This window comes from Neofelis nebulosa, chromosome 6 (assembly GCF_028018385.1).
Source record: "Neofelis nebulosa isolate mNeoNeb1 chromosome 6, mNeoNeb1.pri, whole genome shotgun sequence".
In the NCBI taxonomy this organism is placed as follows: domain Eukaryota; kingdom Metazoa; phylum Chordata; class Mammalia; order Carnivora; family Felidae; genus Neofelis; species Neofelis nebulosa.
The window spans coordinates 6,102,633-6,123,913 of NC_080787.1; the positions used below are offsets into that span (position 1 = coordinate 6,102,633).

At 41.4% G+C, this 21,281-nt stretch overlaps 1 protein-coding gene across 1 annotated transcript; it reads right to left on the bottom strand.

Moving 5' to 3' along the window:
- Positions 1-1,736: 1,736 nt before the first annotated feature.
- Positions 1,737-2,741, bottom strand: LOC131513614 (putative olfactory receptor 2B8). Its single transcript, XM_058732739.1, has one exon. It carries the CDS (start codon positions 2,679-2,681, stop codon positions 1,737-1,739), a length of 945 nt encoding a protein of 314 aa, XP_058588722.1. The 5' UTR covers positions 2,682-2,741.
- Positions 2,742-21,281: the final 18,540 nt, after the last annotated feature.

Genomic DNA, 21,281 nt, shown 5'->3' on the forward strand with positions numbered 1-21,281 from the left:
AAGAGGTAACTATATTTGTATCAGACAAAATAGACTTTAAGCTAAAAATGAAAACAAGGGATAAAAACTTCAGTATATAAGGGGGTCAATTCATCAAGAAGTTATAACAAGGGTAAATATATGGGAACCAACATGGGAGCACCCAAATGTATTAGGCAAATGCTAACAGTTATGAAGAGAGAAATAGACAACAATATAATAACAGTAGGGACTTCAATATTCTAATATTAACAATGGACAAATCATTCTGACTGAAAGTCAACAAGGAAATATTGGACTTGAGCCATAATTAAAAACATTCAATACACATATATGGAACTTTCATCCAACAGCAATGCAATGCATATTCTTACCAAGAACACCAGGAGCATTCTCCAGGATAGACCATAAGAAAATTTATATAACAAGTCTTTGCAAATTGGGGAAAATTGCCCTCTTGCAAGTGTCTTTTTTGATCACACTCCAATGAAAATGAACATCGACAACAAAGAAAAGCCAAAAAAAAAAAAAAAAAAAAGGAAAGCTCAATTTTGCAAAGATGTAAAAATAAATAACATACCTCCCCAAAACCAATGGGTCAAACAAGACATCAAAGGGAAATCAAGAAACATCTTGAAAAAACGAAGAGAAAACACTACTTAGTAAATTATAGGATGCTGCTAAAGCAATGCTAAAGGGAAAGTTTACAGCATTTAAAGGACTACAGTAAGACAAAATATTCTTATATAAACAACCTAGCTTTACTCCTCCAATAACTAGGAAAAGACCAAAATAAGCTCCAAGTTGGCAGAAGGAAAGAAATCACAAAGATCAGAGCTGAAATAAATGAAATGGACACCATAAAACAATTGCAAATCAACTTAGAAGGAAGAAGAGAACCAGAACTCACTGTACAAATGATCTTGGATTGAGGTCTTCAAAGGAAAGTTAGGTAAGGCTCATTCTACTAGACTAAATATTATTAAGGTCATAAGCACTGTGTAGTCTACTGGTTCACTACACTGGAAAGAAGTAACATAGCTCAGTTGCAATACAAAGCCAATCACGTGTGAAAGGAACACAAATCTTTATGTGATTATTTAGTATCATACTATTCTGATCATATCGGGTTTGCTTCAAACCCATTAAAATTAAGTGATTCGAAGCACATCATGCACACGAGAGTGGAAGTAGCTTCAGGGTAAAGTCTGATGACATTTCCCATGTTGTACACCTTCTATCAACGGCGCTCAGATCCATGATCAGAATATAAGCACAACCCCGAATTCTCCTCCCCCACGTCTCCTTCCAATCGTGACTCTTCTGGGCAACCACCATTCTGGCTTCCAATACCACAGATTCATTGTGCCTGCTTTTGAATTTCACATGAATTAAAAATAAATTTTATACCATTCAATTCGAACAGTATGAACTGTTTTGCAGCTGGCTTCCTTCACTCAGCAGTGTGCTTGCAAGAGGCATTCATGCTGATGTATGTAGCTATTATTTGTTGATTCTCATTATTGTATATATTCCAATAGAGGATACATCATAGTTATTTTTACATTCTTTTATTGAACCCATGTTCTCCCCACGAGAATATTGAGCTCCATGGAGACAGGGCTGAGTGTTGTGATTGCTGATCACAGTCGAGGTCAGTGGAACAATGGCCTAGACAGAGGAGGTGCTTTATAAGGATTTGTTGACTTCAGTGACAACCGGGTTGTAGTCACCACCCAGAATCTGCAAACCCTGTATTAGCTCCCTCTGGAGCCTGTGGTTCCTCTCAGCAGTCTCCTCAGCGCCCCCTTGACCTCCTTGTTCCTCAGAGTGTAAATGAGGGGATTCAGTAGGGGAGTCACCAGAGTGTAGAAGAGCGCAATGCTTTTGTTGACATCCTGCGAGTAGCTGGAGGGAGGCTGGAGGTACATGGAGATGAGTGTGCCAAAGAAGATGACCACCACCATCAGGTGGGAACCGCAGGTTCCGAAGGCCTTCCGCCTGCCCCGGGCCGACTTGATCTTCAGGACGGCCCTGGTGATGTGGCCGTAGGACACTAAGATGAGCGACAGAGGCACCACGAGGAAGAAGACACTGACCGCGAAGACTTCAGCTTCGATGATGGAGGTGTCGGCGCAGGCCAGCTTGAGCATCACCGGCACTTCACAGAAGAAATGGTCCACCTGGTTTCTCCCGCACAGGGGCAGGGTCATGGTCAGGGCCGTCTGTAGCACCGAGTTGCCGAACCCTGTGAGCCAAGCAGTTAGGACCAGGCGCAGGCAGAGCTGCGGGTGCATGATGATCAGGTAGTGCAGTGGGCGGCACACGGCGGCGTAGCGGTCATAGGCCATGACCGACAAGAGCACACACTCCACGCCCCCGAGCCCCAGGGCGATGAGGAGCTGGCTCACGCAGCCGCCATAGGTGATAGTCTTGTCCCGCCCCTTGAGGTTGGCCAGAGTCTGAGGGACGGTGCAGGTGGTCAGACACAGGTCCATGAAAGAGAGGTTGGAGAGGAAGCAATACATGGGGGTGTGCAGGCGAGGGTCCCGCAGCGACAGGAGTATAATGGTGCCATTGCCTAGGCAGCTCAGGACGTAGCCCATCAGGATGACCACAAAGAGAGGCGTCTCCAGCTTTGGCCTGTCGGAGAAGCCCAGGAGGAGGAATCCTGAGGAGGTGCTGCCATTCGCTCTTTCCATGGCACTCAGTCTGCACAGTTAGCAGGACTCCCTGTTTTCTCTTGCAGCTTCAGTCCAGCCCTGTTTTCCCAGAGTGGGCGCGTGGAGTCTGGGTGGAGGCCTGAGAGTTTGCACACACCCTTCCTTGCTGGGGAGCGACGGGGTGATAAACAGCCCCTGAACGGGAGCATCTTCTGTGTTTCAGGCACTGCCCTAGACGTGGGTGCACTTTCTCCCAGTGACTGTCTGAGGTTGGCACGTTCCTGATCTCTGTTGACTGGATGAGCGAGGTGAGTGTGAAGGAGGTTCAGTAAGTTTCCCAGGGGCACTCACCAGGGTTCAGACTGACTCCCCAACCTGGGCTTTTGAGCAGCAGGGACAGTGTCTTTTCGTGAATGCATGAACACTGAAGGTAACTGTAGTTTCTCAAAAAAATTAATCTAGTCGTTCTGAGTAAGGTGCAAATTTGCACTGTCCCTTCCCTCTATGTTTGTTTGCCATCAAGAATTGAAATACGTGCGTCTCGCTCCCCTACGTCTAATTTGTGGGGAGAAAAAATGTGTTTTCTGAAAGTGCCTAGAGAGAGAAATTTCCCATTACCAATTTTATACAAGGGGAACAATACATTTTGATGCATAAACCAATGAACGCTGGGAATGGAGCCTGAAATCGTGGCTATGATTGGGAAGCATCTATTGGAAATGATTGAAGAATTCATCGTGCCCAGTGTTCACTTTGCAGGATGACTAAGCCTGACTAATTATCACTGACAGCAATTTCAGTAACATAGCAGGAAATCATCAATCCAATGTTTCATTTTCTTTTGTCTCACATTACAACTCCCTTTCCAACTTTTTTAGTGTAGTGGAGAAATATTTTATCAGGTTCTCAGTCTGTACTTCCTATAAAGGCCAACCTCGTAGGAATCATTCTGTTTTTTACCAAAATCATTGGGCTTGCTCTTAGAAATAACCTCCCTTCACCCTTTGCACCGTGAGGCAAACTTAATAATAAATACAACCTGGAGAAGAGTTATAACTCATAAAGTGATGGAAAAGAATCTGGCATTTACTAGAGTCACAAAGAGTCTTTGTTGAATGAATCAGAATAGTCAAGAAAATTATGAACTTGAACACGTTATTGAAAATGAGTCCAGGGTTTATAGACACTCAGAGACCTTAGCAAAGGAAATCCTGAACAACAAGTAGATAGTCTTGGTTATTCAAATTCTAGGATTTTTCCCCAAATGCTATGTTGTATGGAAACTTGCAGAACTCTATATTTTTAAAAGTAACTTTTCTAATAGCAAAATCAATGACGAGCCAAGAGGATCTCCGGTCACCTCTCTATTATGCTTCCTTTAGGATTCTTGGTCCATTTATCTTTTTATTCCTAAATCCTCTCACTGCTTGTTTGGCTGTTGTTGCTGTGTTGCTGAAGGGTAAAATGAATTTGAGAAAATAAGTTTAAAAATGCAGTAAAGTAAGAAACAGAATACCAGGATCATAAGTATAAGTCTACCAGTAATAAGCTTTGAGATTCTCAAGACTACTCTCCCACCCCAACTGTCTCCTTCAAATAAATGACATGATGTTTCTAGCTTTCAATAGGAAATAGGAGATATGATGATTTCAGCTGTTTGTCGAACCCTGGGAGATTTATGTTCCAATAGATCCATTGTCTCATACTGAAGAAGCCTCCTCAGTCCTTGCTTGTCTGTAGCAACAGCATGGCTCTTAACGTCTATATCTTCCACATGATCAGGCCTTGGTCCAATATATCCAGAATCATACAAAGGGCACTAGTCAGTAGAATTTGTCACATGTTTTTGGGACTTACCTCTGCTTCTTCCCTCTATCCATGTGCTGTAAGGGTGAGAGAAGGGGCTTCTGCAGGCCATCGTGGTGACCAGAAGAAGGCTCCCACAGCTCCCATAGGCTGTTATTTCTGGGAGATCAACAAAACAGCTCATCACTCAGCCAAGAACTTGATTCTCAATGATTTTGTTCTTCTCAGTGATGCAGAGAAAGTGATCGGAACCAAGAAACCATAGATTCTGCTAAGAAGCGTGTAAAATGCATTGTGCCTAGAAGGGAAGAATTAAGTTGACATAGACATTTTCACATGAATTTCCATAAGCTGTATTATTTTCCTAGTCTTGATAACCAAGCTCCACTAACCAGGTCCATCCTCAGGACAGCAGGAATCCATTGTCTCATATGTCAGGAGGACACAAGTCCAACACGAAGATATTGGCAGGACCTCTGAAACCTGTTGGGGAGAATATACATCTTTGGACCCTTCTAGTCTCTGGTGGCTTGTTTGCTGGAAGTTTTGGGATTTCCGTGAGTTGTGGCTGCAGGATTTCAACTACTGCCTCTGTAGGCAGATGGCATTCTCCTTCACCTGTCTACTCTGTCCTTCTTATAGAAATACCAGTCACTTTCAGCTCAGAGCCTGGAGCCTGTTTCAGATTCTGTGTCTCCCTCTCGCTGACCCTCCCCTGTTCATGCTCTGTCTCTCTCTGTCTCAAAAATAAATAAAACGTTAAAAAAAAAAAAAAAAAAAAAAAAAAAAAAAAAGAAATACCAGTCACTTTGTGTTAGAGCACGCCCTGATGAGTGTAACCTCATCTGAACTTGAATATATTTGCAGAAACCGTGTTTTCACATAAAGTCCCATATTAATCTGAACTGAGGTTTAGGGTTTCAACCACTTTTCTGGTGGGGGAGGTTTGCAAGGGTCACAATTCAACCGAATTGCAATAGTAGAATGCACATATACCTGTGAAATGATAACAGTTCTTTATTATAAATGAATACCTGCATGCAGTGGTAAGACCAAGATGCAGCTCTGAGTTCTATCTGATTTCAAGTTCTCGTATTCTCTTATTCCTGGAGCAGAAGCCTACAGTAGTGGGAAACACTGACTCCCCGTATCTGGCATGAATATCCAATGAAGGCAATTGTCCTATAGACCTGTTTGTTACACTCACAGATCTGAAACATAAACACAGATTCCATGCTTGTGGGATCTGCCACCGAGCATTTGGTTTGAGCTGGAAGAGAAAACACTTACAGTCTTTCACTCTCCAGTGAAGTGGTAATCAGCTAACCTGGAGGTCACATTGCTCCTCCATCTAGAACTTACTGTCGGGAAAGAGCAACTCACCCACAGACACCAGTTCTGCAGGCAGCACCATCAACTTCCTGGGTGCAAGGAATCAGCAGCAAAGGAAAGAATCTCACATCTTCTTAGTAACATTTGAATGAGCGTTAGAGTGAGAGCATGGCCTCTCTTTCCAAGGAAGAATAACAAAGATTACAGATATCCACCTGACTTTTGGAAGCAGCCACTGGTCTTTGAAGAACCACTACAGTTGTATGAAGTGAAGAGATTGGCATATGGATGGGAAAGGGAAGGTCCTGCAGATGAAAGTATATGACCACTGTCCCCGTGAAAGCTAGGACACTTAGACACTTCCCAGTGGTGTGTGGTCATTGATCTGTAGGAAAGTGTTAGGGGATCTAATAGGTAGAACAGAACCCTTAGAATAAAAACAGATTCGTGAATTTACAATATGGCAACTTTCAACAGGACAAACCTTGAGAATGGTGACTCTGAGAGGCAAGGGCAGACACAATTACTCACTGCTCAGGCTCTGTTCAAGGTAGTAACGCTTCTCTCCATTATTACTGTTAGCATAGGTTCTGTCATCCCCAGGGTTTACCTGGAAGATCGTCCACTCATTGCAGAGTGTTTTGGCACATGCGAGGAGGTGTAGTTGAGCGTGGACGGTGGGGCCTGCAGCTAAACACACTTTGGAATCTGCCCATGAATGAAAGGGCTAGTATTATATCTGAGGGATGTTTTTTTGTAAGCCACCAAAGTCAAAGTACGTGCTCTAGGGACTGAGGATGTGTGTATTTTTAGTGGCCCCAGGAGGGTCCTGCCCAATGTAAGTCATTAGCCTCAGTCGAAGTATACAGAGTTTGGCTCCCCAGAGGCAGCCAAAGAGGAAGGGAGGCTCTGGAGATGAGCAGGTAGTCAATCTTTTCCCACCAAATTGACTAGGAGTGAAACGACTGTCTCTTCCTAGCTTCCATTTACCAGTACTATTTAATACTATTGGTTACACTACTTTTTGTTAGGTACAATTTTGAGGTACAAGTTGAGGTACAATTTTCATACAACGTACTTTTAGTTTGAGGCATACAACGTAATGATTCGATCCTGGTATATATTGTGGAATGATCACCACAAGAAGTCTGGGTAACATCTGTTCCTGCACATAGTGGCCTTTTGTTCTTGTGAGGAAAACTTCTAAGATCTCTTCTCTTAGCAATTTCCGAGTATACAAGATAGTGTTATTGACTGTAGCTCCCATACTGTACATTATATCCCCAGGGCCGGTCTTTAGAGTCCCCCCCTTGTTTTCAGAACTGTCATCTTTTCCTACTTAGAAGAAGAAATTCCTGAGCCTTTCCCCCTCATGTTGGTCATATTCTTTCTTTGTTACTGAGTCACTGAAGAAAATTATTTTCCAATGGTGTAATCAACTCTATTACCTTCCAACTTTATGAGAGAGACCTTTTTACCCTGTGATCTCCCCATTTACTTCTAGCTGTCCTCTTCCATTAATTTCATCTTTTTGTGACTGGACACAAAGTATTCATGCTTTTTCTCCTTCTATCATCACTTCCAAATGTTCTTTGTTCCTTCTCCCCCTACCACTCTGTTGAAACGGTTTTCTGTAAAACCTTTACTGTTCTTCCATTGCACAAAGCAGATGAGCTCACCGTTGTCTTACTTGGTGTAGTATGGAGTTAAGCACGTCCCCTCCTTCATGAAACTGTGCTGTCCATTGGCTTCTCTCTCTTTTCCTGTTATTTCATGGGCCCTTGATTCTCATTTCTTTCTACCTGGGCACAAACTTCAATGTTTTAATTTCCTAACGTTCTATCCTTGCTTCTCTTCTGTCTCTACACTGTTCCTGAGATACATTGCAATTTCCATGGCTTGAACTACCGTCTATCTAGAAATCTTTGTCAATAAATCTGCAATCTACATCCACAGTTTAGACCCCCTCTTGAGTTCCATCCTAAAGCAAATGGAATCTTGGCTATATACATGTGGATTATTTGTGAACTCTAAAATTTCTGATGTTCCATGTTCTGAAAACAACTGCTTTTCTACAGGTTAGGATTTCAGAATCTCAATACCAAACTCTCAGTAACCTCAGTGAGAACCCCCTGAGCTATTATTTTTTAAATTAATTTATTTATTTTGATTGAAAGAGATAAAGCATTAGCTAGGAAGGGGAAGGGGGGAAAGCAGGAGAATTCCAAGTAGGCTCCATGCCGTCAGCACAGAACCCAATGCAGGGCTTGATCTCATGAACCATGGGATCATGACCTGAGCCAAAACAAAGAGTCGGACACTTAACCAACTGAGCCACTGAAGCACCCCCCCCTTAAGTATTCTTGATATTTCCCTCCATTTTCATCCTAACACTGAACCTAAGCCTTGTTCATTCTCTCCGACATATTTTTAGAATACATTCACTCTCCAGCACACATTTGTCAGTTGTTATCCATGTGTCAGTAAGATCTTTGTATCCTTGCCCAAACCATTTATTTCTTAAGCAATCTTCGAACCAAACCAACTCTAAGCTTCTACAGCATTATCTGAATTATTTTTCCTCAAACAACACAACCACATCAATCCTTGCTTAAAAATCTTTATGGCAACCATTGTCTGCAAGATTAAATAAAAGGCACACCTTTAACATATGAAGTTGTATTTATTCTCTGGACCCTCTAGTTGTGGGAACAAACTCACAATGTGTTAACCACCGGATACACCATATCAGCTTGGGGCCAGCGTTTTATTATGCATTTATGATTCTACTGCTTTGCTTCATTTGAAAGGTACTCTCTTGTCCCATTTTCCCATACACCATGTTCCATTGCTAATTCAAGACATTGATCAAGGATCACGTTCTTTTTCTGTATAATTTTTAATAAGTGGTTTTTATTATGCAAAAAATGTCATATCCCCAATACATAACCTTTTTCTATAATGGTGCTTAAATGTGCTGTTTAAAACCTGCTGTTTGTTACCAAAAACATTCGTCTTCCCCCCCCTCACCTTTAAGGAGGCATAATTGACAAATAAAACTAAGATTTTTAACATGTACAGCATGATGTTACACATATACCTTGTGAAAGGATTTGCCCATTGAGTTAATTAACACATCCATCTTTATGTTTATCTTTTTGCTTCTGTGTGAGAACATTTAAGTCTATTCTGTATACAATACAGTGGTACGTACCAATGATAGTCACCATGCTACATGTTAGATGGCCAGACCTTTTTCGTCTTATAACTGAAAGTCTGTACCATTTTATCAACTTCTCTTTATTCCCCCTCCCATTCCCCAGCCCCTGGCAGACACTTTTTTATTATTCTGTTTCTAGGAGTTGTACTTTTTCCCTCCTACATGTGAAGGATATCACGTGGTATTTGTCTTTCTCTGTCTGGCTTATTTCTCTTAGCTTAATGTCCTCCAGGTACATCCATGTTGTCATAAATGACCGGATTTCCTCTTTCTTAAAGGCTGAATGATATTCCATTGTATATACACACCACAATTTCTTTATTCATTCATTCCCCGGTGGAAACTTAGTTGTTTTCCCATACTTTGGGATAGCGAATAATACTGCTATGAATATGGGAGTGCAGACATCTCTTTCAGATAATGAGTCATTTCCTTTGGATAAAAGCCCAGGAGTGGGATTGCTGGATTATATGGTAGTTCTGTTTTTAATTCTTTGAGGACCCAGCCTACTGTTTTCCACAGGGGCTGCACCAATTTATGTTCCCACCAACAGTGCCCAAGGGTTCCTTTCTCCACATCCTGGCCACCACTATTTGTCTCTTGTCTTTTTGATTCTAGTCATTCTAACAGGTGTGTCCATTGATAGGTGAGTGGATAAAGAAGACGTGGTGTATATATACACAATGGAATATCACTCAGCCATAAAAAATAATGATATCTTGCCATTTGCAATGATGTGGATGGAGCTAGAATGCATTACGCTCAGTGAAATAAATCGGAAAAATAGAAGTACCATATGATTTCACTCAGAAGTGGAATTTAAGAGAGAAAACGAATGAACATATGGGAAGGGGTGGAGGAAGAGAATAAAGGCAGACAAACCACGAGAGACTCTTCACCATAGAGAACAAACTGAGCATTGATGGAGGGAAGGTGGGTGGGGATGGGCTAGAGAGATGATGGGTATCAGGAGAGCACTTGTTGTGATGAGCGCTGCGTGTTCTATGTAAGTGATGAATCACTGAATTCTACTCCTGAAACTAATATTGCACTGTAGGTTAACTAACTAAAATTTAAATAAAAAAGAAACAAAGATGTGGCATCTATATACAATGGGATATTATTTAGCCATAAAAAAGGACATTTTGCTGTCTGCTGCACGATCGGTGAATCTTGAATGCACTACACCAAGTGAAATAAATCAAACAGAGAAATAGAGACAAATAGTGTATATTCTCACATCTAAGGTAGTTTTCAAAACCAGTGCTGATAGATACAGAGAAGAGATTTAACGGCTTGCTCCTTGCCAGGTAGGAGGGTGGGGGTGAGCATCATGGGTAAAAGGGGTCAAAATCTATCAACTTGCAGTTACAAAATCAATGTCATAAAGGTATAATGTACATCGTGGTGACAAGAGTTAATAATATTGTATTGCCTATATGAAAGTTGCTAAGAGAGTAATGTGAAAATTTCTCATCATAAAAATAATTTATTAGGTGTTTATGGTGATGGATGTTAATTATGTTTATTGTGGTGATCATTTTGCCATCTACACAATTATCGAATCATATTGTATCCCTGAAACTAATATAATGTTATGCTAATTGTATCTCAATTCAAAGCAAGAAAATTATTTTTTTAATTTACTTTATTTATTTATTTATTTACTTATTTATTTATTTATTTTTATTTTAGAAAGAGACAGAGTGCAAGTAGGGGAGAAGGGCAGAAGGAGAAAGAGAGAGAGAGAGAATTTTAAGAAGGTTCCATGATGAAAATGGAGCCCAATGCAGGGCTTGATCCAACAACCCTGGGGAACCCATGTCCTGAGTTGAAAAGAAGAGTGGGACACTCAACCATCTGAACCACCATGGCGCTCCAAGAAGAGAATATTTTTTTTCAGTTTATTTATTTGTTTGGAGAGAGGCAGAGAGCACAAGTAAGGGAGGGGCAGAGAGAGAGGGAGAGAGAGAGAATCCTAAGCGGACTCAATGCTGTCAACACAGAGCCCAACATGGGACTCAACTGTGAGATCATGACCTGAGCCTAAATTAAGAGGTGGACACTTAACTGGTGACGCCACCCGGGCACCCTGAGAATTATTTTTTAAAAAGCTGTCAGACACAGTGTGTGTATATACCACATCTTCTTTCTCTGTTCATCAGTCAATTGATACTTGGGTTCTTTCCATAATTTGGCTATTATTGATAGTACTGCTTTAAACATTGGGGTGCATGTACCCCCTTTGAGTCAGCAGTTTTGTATTCTTTAGAAAATAACCAGTAGTGCAATTGCTGGGTCGTTGGGTAGTTCTGTTTTGAATTTTTTGAGGAAAGTCCATCCTGTTTTCCAGAGTGGCTGCACCAGTTTGCATTCCCACCAGCAGTGCAAAAGGCTTCCCCTTTCTCTACATCCTCACCAACATCTGTTGTTTCCTGACTTGTTCATTTCAGACACTGTGACAGGTGTGAGGTCGTATCTCATTGTGGTTTTGATTTGCATTTCCCTGATGATGAATGATGTTGATTATTTTTTGAAGAGTCTGTTGGCCATCTGGATGTCTTCTTTGGAAAAGTATCTATTCATGTCTTCTGCCCATTTCTTCACTGGATTATTTGGGGTTTTGTGGGGGGGGGGCTAGTGAGTTTCATAAGTTCTTCATGGGTTTGGGATACTAACCCTTTATCTGAATGCCATTTGCAAATATCTTCTCCCATTTCATATGCTGCTCTGAGTTGTGTTGATTGTGTCCTTCACTGTGCACCAACTTCTTATGTTGATGAAGTCTCAATAGTTCATGTTTGCTTTTGTTAACGTTCATTTTATGTATTGTTCCAAAGCGATGTCTAGCAATGTCTACTTGAAGTTTTTAATTGGAAAAGTAGCTATTTAAACGTCCCACCAGGGTATAACCCTTCTTCTTTTTTTTTTTAATTTTTTTTTAATGTTTATTTATTTTTGAGACAGAGAGAGACAGAGCATGAACGGGGGAGGGTCAGAGAGAGAGGGAGACACAGAATCCGAAACAGGCTCCAGGCTCTGAGCCGTCAGCACAGAGCCCGACGCGGGGCTCGAACTCACGGACTGTGAGATCATGACCTGAGCCGAAGTCGGACGCTCAACCGACTGAGCCACCCAGGCGCCCCATAACCCTTATTCTCAAGGTGAATCGTAGTGAAAAGACACTTTTGAATTTTTTTTTAAGTTTATTTATTTATCTTGAGAGAGAGAGTGTACATGAGCAGGGAAGGTGGCAGAGAGAGAGGTTGACAGAGAGAGACAATCCCAGCAAGCTCCTCACTGTCAGCCCAGAGCCCAACACGAGGCTCAATCTCACAAACCATGAGATCCTGACCTGAGCCCAAATCAAGACTCCAACGTTTAACTGACTGAGCCATTCAGGCACCTCAAGACGATTTTGAATTTACGTCTAAGTGACAATCACTTGTAACTATGCACAACCCCCACAATGCTTGTGCGTGTACAAAGATCCATGAACGCATAGCAGCATACAGACAGCCTTCATATTACTTATTATTGTGACTTTTAACAACCCCTTAAATAAAATTTGTATTTCAAAAGTGAGGACATTTATACCCATCCTGATACATTCAGACACTTGTGTTACAATCTTAGTTCTACATTACTCAGCCCTAAAAAGGAATGACATCTTTCTTAAAAATGAGTTTGTTAATGTAAATATAATTGACACACAATGTGCATTAGTTTCAGGTGTACAACATCGATTCGGCTATCCTATATGCTGTGCTGTGGTCAGAACTGTAGCCGCCATCTGTGACCATACAACATGATTACAATATCATTGACTATAATTTCTGTAGTGTACCTTTTATTCCTGTGATTCACAAAAGAATGAGATCTGGAGGCACATGGGTGGCTCAGTTGGTTGAGCATCCAACTCTTGGCTTCTGCTGTGGTCGTGATCCCATGGCTCGGGGGTTCATGCCCCACATCAGGCTCTGTGCTGACAGCACAGATCCTGCTTGGGATCCTCTCTCTCCCTCTCTCTGTCCATTCCATGCTCATGTTCTCCCTCTCTGAAAATAAATAAACTTACCAAAAAATTAAAAAAAATTAATGTCTTTCTCTGACTGACTTCGTTCACTTAGCGTAATGCCCTCCAATTCCATCCACGTTGTTGCAAATGGCAAGATTTCATTCTTTCTCATTCCCAAGTAGTATTCCATGGTATATATAAATCACATCTTCTTTATCCATTCACCAGTTGATGGACATTTGGGCACTTTCCAAAATTTGGCTATTGTTGAAAGCACTGCGATAAACATGTGGGTGCATGTGTTCCTATGCATCAGCACTCCTGTGTTCTTTGGATAAATACCTGGCAGTGCTACGGTTGGGTCGTAGGGTAGGTCTAGTTTTAACTTTTTGAGAAATCTCCCCACTGCTTTCAGAGTGGCTGCACCAGTTTGCGTTCCCCCCAACAGTGCAAAAGAGTTCCCATTGTCCACATCCTCACCAACACCTGTTTTTGCCTGAGGTCTTAAATTTAGCCACTCTGACTGGCGTGAGGTGGTATCTCAGTGTGGTTTTGATTTGTATTTCCCTGATGATGAGTGACGTTGAGCATTTTTGTTATGCATCTGTTGGCATCTGGATGTCTTTGTCAAAGTGTCTATTCATGTGTTTTGCCCATGTCTTCACTGCATTATTTGTGTTTGGGATGTTGAGTGTTGAAAGTTCTTTATAGGTTTTGGATACTAACCGTTTATCCGATAGGTCATTTGCAAACATCTTCTCCCATTCCGCTGCTTGTCTTGTAGTTGTGTTGATTGTTTTCTTTGCAGTGCAGAAGCTTTTTACCTTGATGAGGTCCCAGGGGTTCATTTTTGCTTTTAATTCCCTTGCTTTTGGAGACAGGTCGAGCAAGAAATTGCTGTGGCTGAGGTCAAAGAGGTTGTTGCCTACTTTCTCCTCTAGGGTTTTGACTGTTTCCTGTCTCACAGTTAGGTCTTTCATCCATTTTGAGTTTATTTTTTTGTATGGTGTAAGAAAGTGCTCTAGTTTCATTCTTCTGCGTGTTGCTGTCCACTTCTGCCAGCACCACTTCCTAAAGAGGCTGTCTTTTTTCCATACGATGCTCTATCCTGCTTTGTGGATATTAGCTGGCCGTAGATTGGTGAGTCCAGTTCTGGGTTCTCTCTTCTGTACCATTGGCCTATGTGTCTGTTTTTGTGCCCCTACCCTACTGTCTGGATGATTACAGCTTTGTAGTAGAGGCTAAAGTCAGGAATCGTGATGCCTCCCCCATTGGTTTTCTTTTTCAACCTAACTTTGGCTCTTCGGGGTGCTTCGTGTTTCCGTACAAATTTTAGGATTGTTTGTTCCTATTCTGAGAAGAATGCCGGTGCAATTTTGATTGGGATTGCATTGAATGTGTAGATTGGTTTGGGTTGTGCTGACATTTTAACAATATTTGTTGTTCCAATCCATGGGCGTGGAATGTTGTTCCATTCCTTCATGTATGCTTCATATTCTTTCATACATTTTCCGTAGTTTTCAGCATACAGGCATTTTACATCTTTGGTTAAGTTTATTCCTAGGTATTTTATGGTTCCTGATGCAATTGTAAATGGGATTGATTTCTTGATTTCTCTTTCTGCTGCCTCACTATTGGTGCATAGAAATGCAACTGATATCTGTACATTGATTTCATATCCTGAAACTTTGCAGAATTCATGGGTCAGCTCTAGAAGTTTTTTGATGGAGTCTTTCAGGTTTTCCATGTAGAGTATCATGTCCTCTGTGAAAAGTGACAGGTTGACATCTTCTTTGCTAATTTGGATGCCTTTTATTTATTTTTGTTGTCTGATTCCTGAGGCTAGGACTTCCAACACTATGTTAAACAACAGTGGTAAGAGTGGACATCCCTGTATTGTTCCTGATCTCACGGGGAAAGCTCTCGTTTTTCCCCCATTGAGGATGATATTAGCTGTGGGCTTTTCATATATGGCTTTTATGATGTTAAGTTATACTCCTTCTATCCCCACTTTCTTGAGGGTATTTATGAAGAAAGAATGCTGTATTTTGTCAAATGGTTTTTCTGCATCATTTGACAGGATCATATGTTTCTTATCCTTGCTTCTATTGATCTGATGTATCACACTGAATGACTTGCAAGTATTGAACCAGCCCTGCAGCCCAGGAATGAATCCACTGGATCATGGTGAATAATTCTTTTAATATACTGTTGAACTCGATTTGCTAGTATCTTGTTGAGAATTTTTGCATCCCTGTAATTCTCCTTTTAGTGTGGTGTCTGTCTGGTTTGGGAACCAAGGTCATGCTGGTTTCATAGAGTCAGTCTGGGAGCTTTCCTTCTATTTCTATTTTTTGGAACCACCTGAGAAGGATAGTTATTAACTATGCTTTAAATGTCTGGTAGAATTCCCTAGGGAAGCCATCTGGCCCAGGACTCTTATTTGTTGGGAGATTTTTGATAACTGCGTCAATTTCCTCACTGATTATGGGTCTGTTCAAATTTTTTATTTCTTCCCGTTTGAGTTTTGGTAGTGTGTTGGTCCATTTCTCCCAGGTTGTCTGACTTGTTGGCATATACTTTTTCATAGTATTCTCTAATAATTGTCTGTATTTCTGTGGTGATAGTTGTGATCTCTCCTCTTTCAATCGTGACCTTATCTCTTTGGGTTCTCTCTTTTTCAGTTTGAGCACTCTAGCTAGGGGTTTATCAATTTTGCTTATTTCTTCCAAAATAACTCTTAGACTCATTGATATGTTCTACTGTGTTTATTTGGATTCCATATTGTTTATTTCTGCTCTCATCTTTATTATTTCTCTTCTTCAGCAAGCTTTGGGATTTCTTTTCTCTTCTGTTTCTACTTCCTTTAGGTGTGCAGTTAGGTTTTATATTTGAGATTTTTCTTGTTTCTTGAGATAGGCCTGGATTGCAATGAATTTTCCTCTAGGACAGCCTTTGCTGCATTCTAAATGGTTTGGACTGTCATGTTCTCATTTTCATTTGCTTCCATGCATTTTTTAAATTTCTTCTTTAGTTGCTTGGTTGACCCATTCATTCTTTAGTAGGATGTGCTTTAACCTCCCTACATTTGGAGGCTTTCCAAATTTTTTCTTGTGGTTTATTTCAAGTTTCCTAGCTTTGAGATTATGGTATGATCTCAATTCTTTTATATTTATTGAGGGCTGTTTTGTGAGCCAGCATGTGATCTATCTTGGAAAATTACCATATGTACTCAACAAGAATGTGTGTTCTGCTGCTTTTGGATGAAATTTTCTGAATATATCTGTCCAGTCTATCGGGCCTTTAACTTCTTTGTTGATTGTTTCTTTCTTGAGTTTCTGCCTACATGATTTCTCCATTGTTGTTAGTGGAGTGTTAAAATTTCCTGTAATTATCGTATTCTTACCAATCAGTTCATGCATGTTTATCACTAATGGGTTTATACATTCGGGTTCTTTCAAGTTGGGGGCATAAACATTTACAAATGTTAGCTCTTCTTTTTGGATAGACCCCGTAATTATGATATAATGCCCGTCTTCGCCTCTTGTTTCAGTCTTTAGTTTAAAACCTAGTTTTTCTGATATAAGGATGGCTACTCCAGCATTCTTTTGACTTCCAGTGGCATGATAGATGGTTCTCCATCCCCTGACTTTCAAGCTGAAGGTGTCCTCAGGTCTAAAATAGACCTCTTGTAGACAACATATAGATGGGTCTCGTTTTTTATCCATTCTGATATCCTATGTATTTTGATTGGGGCATTTAGTCTGTGTACATTCAGAGTTATTATTGAAAGCTATGGATTTAGTGTCATTGTGTTATCTGCAGGTTTCATGTTTCTGGAGATGTCTCTAGTCCTTTGTATTCTTTGCAGAGTTCCACTCACAAAATGCCCTTCAAGATCTCTTGCAGGGTTTGTTTAGTGGTCATGAACTCCTTCAGTTTTTGTTTGTGTTGGAAAGCCTGTATCTTTCCTTGCATTCTGAGTGACGGACTGCCTTGCTGGATAAAGGATTCTTGGCTGCGTGTTTTTCCTATTCAGCACATTGAATACTTCCTGCCACTCCCTTCTGGCCTGCCAAGTTTCAGTGGACAGGTGTGTACTACCCTTATGTGTCTATCCTTGTGGGCTAAGGCCTGTTTGTCCCTAGCTGCTTTCAGAAGGCTCTCTTTGTCTTTGTGTTTTGCCATTTTCATAATGATATGCCATGGAGAAGACCCACTCCTGTTGAATCTGAAGGGAGTTCCCTGTGCCTCCTGGATGTGGCTGTCTGCTTCCTTCAGCAGATGAGGGAAGTTCTAAGCTATAATTTGTTCAGGTAAACCTTCTGCCCCTTTCTCAATCCCTTCCTCTTCCTCTGGAACTCTGATTATATGGACTATTACTACGTTTCTTTGAATCTCATATTTCTAATGATCCCCTCATGGGCTCTTATTTTCTTACCTCTCTTTTTCACAGCTTCCTCTTTTTCCATTACTTTAACTTCTGTTTCACTAATTTTCCCCTCTCCTTCCTTCTTCCTTGCTGTCACTGCCTCTAGTTTATTTTACATGTCATTCACAGCATTTCTTGATCCATCATAACTATTTCTTAGTTCCTTGATGTCTGCAGCAATAGATTCTCTGCTATCTCCTATGCGCTTTTCAAGCCCAGCGATTAATCTTATGATTATTATGTAAAACTCTCAATCAGATATATTGTTTATATCTGTTGTGAGCAATTCTCTAGGTGTCATTTTCCCTGGAATTTCTTTTAAGGAGAATTCTTCCTTTTTGTCATTTTGGCTAGTTTTCTGTCCTTTATGTATTTTAACAATTTGTTATGTGTCCTGCACCAGCGAGCACTACTGTCTTATAAAGGGGTCATAATGCTGTCCAGGGCCTGGCACTTCAGGGGGTGTTTTTGAGCGAGTTGCTTGCTCTCTGTTGTTGTGAGTCTTGTTTCTTAATGTCCATACTTGTAGTGGTGGTTTGGACCTTCCACCAGGTGTGGTTTGATGTGTTCATTAAAGTAACCCTGGAAAAATATTAAAAGGGTGGGAGTGGTGGTGGAAGAAACCTTATCCCGCGCAAAGAGAGAAATGACAGGGGAGGGGAAAAAGTAAAGCAAAAAACGGGAAAAAATTGACCCAGGATAGAATCAGAGAAACTACATAGCTTAATCCAGAGAGAGAGGAAAATAAAAAGGTGATAAACAAGAGGTATAGACAGAATAGATTAAAAATGTCTGCTTAAAGTAACTAATAACTAGGATCGAGAAGGGAAGAAAGAAGAGGAAGAAAAGGAAAAAAAATAATATATGTATAATAAAAATTTTCCAACAATCAAATCAGAAAATGTAAAAGTGCTGGACCGATATCTGATGGCGCCTTGGAGCGTGTGACAACGCTGACCTGGGGGAGGGGCCATCTGGTTCGGTCAGTGTCAATGCTGCTCCTGTGGATCTGCAGTTAGCAGGTGGGGTGCAGTCAGGGTTTGGTGTACGGGACCCACCTCCTCTGTGGCCCTGCTGTTCCATCCCTGAAGCCCGGGCGTATGGTGATGGGGAGAACAATGGTGCCACCCCAGTCTCTGCTCCCCAGACTGGGTGTCACAAGCCACTCTGTTCAGGCCAACCTGGCAGTGTCGCCGGGGTGCGAGTGCCCCGGGGTTTCCCACTCTGCTCAATAGGCACCTCCCCAGTGCTCCACTGGGATTCTAACCCTGATGTCTGGAAGAATCCTGCTCAACAGCCGAGTCCGTGTCAGTGCCGCATCCCCCAGCCAGAATTCATTCACATTTAAAATTAATAACTGAATGGTTCCTCCTTATAGCTGTATATGTGAATATTTGGGCAAATGTGAAGACAATCTTAACTGCTTTGTAAAACATCTAGGTAAGCACAGATGAAAGCTAGTGTAGCTGGGGTGGTCTAGGCAGTTACTTGTCCTCTGTCAGATCTGTGAACCTTAGAAGAGACAGATTACGTCTCCTCTGTCATTGTCCTCCACAGTCATTGTCCCTGAGGATTGCCAAGTCTGGGCCGCTCAGTGACATGGGCTCATTAAGAGTGTGGGGCATCCGTTCCCCAGAGACGTCAGCAGGGGAAGGGACTTGGTTCTGTGTGCCAGCCCAGCCACAGCTCAGAGTCACGGCACCTTCTCGATTACTCATAAGTGTTTCACTGTCACATCAGCAGGTCACCATACACGGGAAACGATACTGAGAGTTTGTGACTGCCTTCATATTCTACCTCCGAGAGGCAAAGGGCAGATCTCTGGTGTGACATGAGGATCTGTGAAGTCATCCTGAGATAGTGTCCTTTTGCTTAAGAAAAACGTATGGATGACCCAGTGCTGGTATAGTCTGCGTTTGTATTTCCTGGAGACACTGATCCTACATGTCCGTGTCCTATCCGTAGAGCTGTAATTAGGCAGTAACTTGGAATGAGGTAGAAAAGTGGCTTACATCCCACTGAGAAGGTGAATAAAGGTGAGTAAAATGGCACTAAGTCTCTGTGTTGCTCTGGGAATAGATTAGTTTATTTTCAGTTGCAATTGTTCATGAACAAGGTGGTTTATTTGTATGCTTACATGGTGAATTGTGTAAAGTAACAAACCCTGAAAGTTCATGAAATATAAGAACTGAGTGTAATTGTTCTTTACTGATGCCACCAGGTAATTCCTAGACCTTTGATTCTATGTAGTATATGCATCGCACCGCTCTGTGAACATGTGGGAAATAATTAAATATGCCTTGTTTCTGGGAATAACATATGGCCTTCAGTATTAGAATATTAGAATATGACACTATATGCTTTCATACTTTCCCTTTGGTTCCTTATTGTGTGTGAATTTAGATAATATTTCTTCCCTATGGTTAAAATTTATTGTTAGTGGCTATCTTTATTAAATATTTATTTTTCCCCAAATATACAAAATATTCATGGAATTTTAAAAATCTATGTTGACAATTACAACAGGGAAGTTCCATTTTGTGTATATTTTGTCAATAAAAATTATTTTGGCTTTATTTTAACAAGAAGTAGTGATCCTTCCAATGAGTTCCAATACCGATTTGAATGGGCAGCCTGGTGGCCCAATCAGTTAAGCGTCTGACTCTTGATTTCAGCCAGGCCATGATCTCATGGCTTGTGGGTTCGAGACCCGCATCTGTCTCGGTGCTGAGAGTGCAGTGCCTGCTTGAGATTATATTCCTCTCTCTGCCCCTCCCCTGCTTGCACTCCCTCTCTCTCTTTCTCTCTAAGTAAATTGTAAAAATACCAATTTGAAGAAGAAAAGTATCAAACCTAAACGTTTACATATTGATCAATTAAAGAAATGACGTGGTGTGTATGTGTGTGTGCATGTGTGTGTGATTGCACTGAGGTGATGTGTAAAGTACACTAGTTTCCATCCTTCTATCCTTGCACATGATCATGAATGGACTCTTGTATGAACACTGTTCGTGACCTGCCCAAAAACTACCTGCTGGGGCTCCTATCCAAACCCTACTTGGTATGAGTGTGGGCTCCAAGGTTCAGAGCCATTCTCTTCTTAAGAGAATTCCCCTCAGCTGAGAGGGAGCCACATTGCCAAGGGCTCTGGGAGACATGGTGGGGGCAGCTTACAGCCAGTGACAGACTTATGGGATGTACATAAGTTGCCAACGCCAAGGCAGGACTGAGTCTGATGCAATCCATGCTCCAGAGCTGTGCTGTCCTATAGTTTAGTAAGTAACACATAAGCTGCTTACATTTAAATTCATTAAAATTAAATAAAATGTAAAATTCAATTTCTTAGCTAGGACATTTTCAGTGCTCAGGTATGACAGGTAGAGGGTGGGCATAGAATTGGACAGTGAGGACAGAGAATTTCTACCATCACAGATGGGTGGTTCTTCTGGAGTGTTCTGGCCACCTTCTCACAGGATCAATCTCCTGCTCTGTTTCACTGGAGACCACATCCTTGCTTAGCAACATTCTCTGCTGTTTTCCTTCCTTCACCCCATTTTCCCGAGAGCATTCCCTGAATAAACAACACGCAGTGGAAATTGTACTTCATCGTCTTCCATAGAACCTGCCCTACAGCCCAGTCAATGTTCATCACATGTGTCATTTCCTATGTAGTGATGGCTGCATTCCCCTCATTTGCTCATCCCCCATCATCCGAGGGCTCTTCTCATATGTCTGAGGTCAGCTCAGACCCATGAGACAGAAGCATCAAGAAAACAACAGCGATTCAGTCATAGCCCTGAGGCTGTGGAAATCTTGCCCCCACTTTTTCAG

Excerpts from the sequence above, each read along its gene's own strand:
- LOC131513614 (XM_058732739.1), bottom strand. The coding sequence starts at position 2,681 with ATGGAAAGAGCGAATGGCAGCACCTCCTCAGGATTCCTCCTCCTGGGC.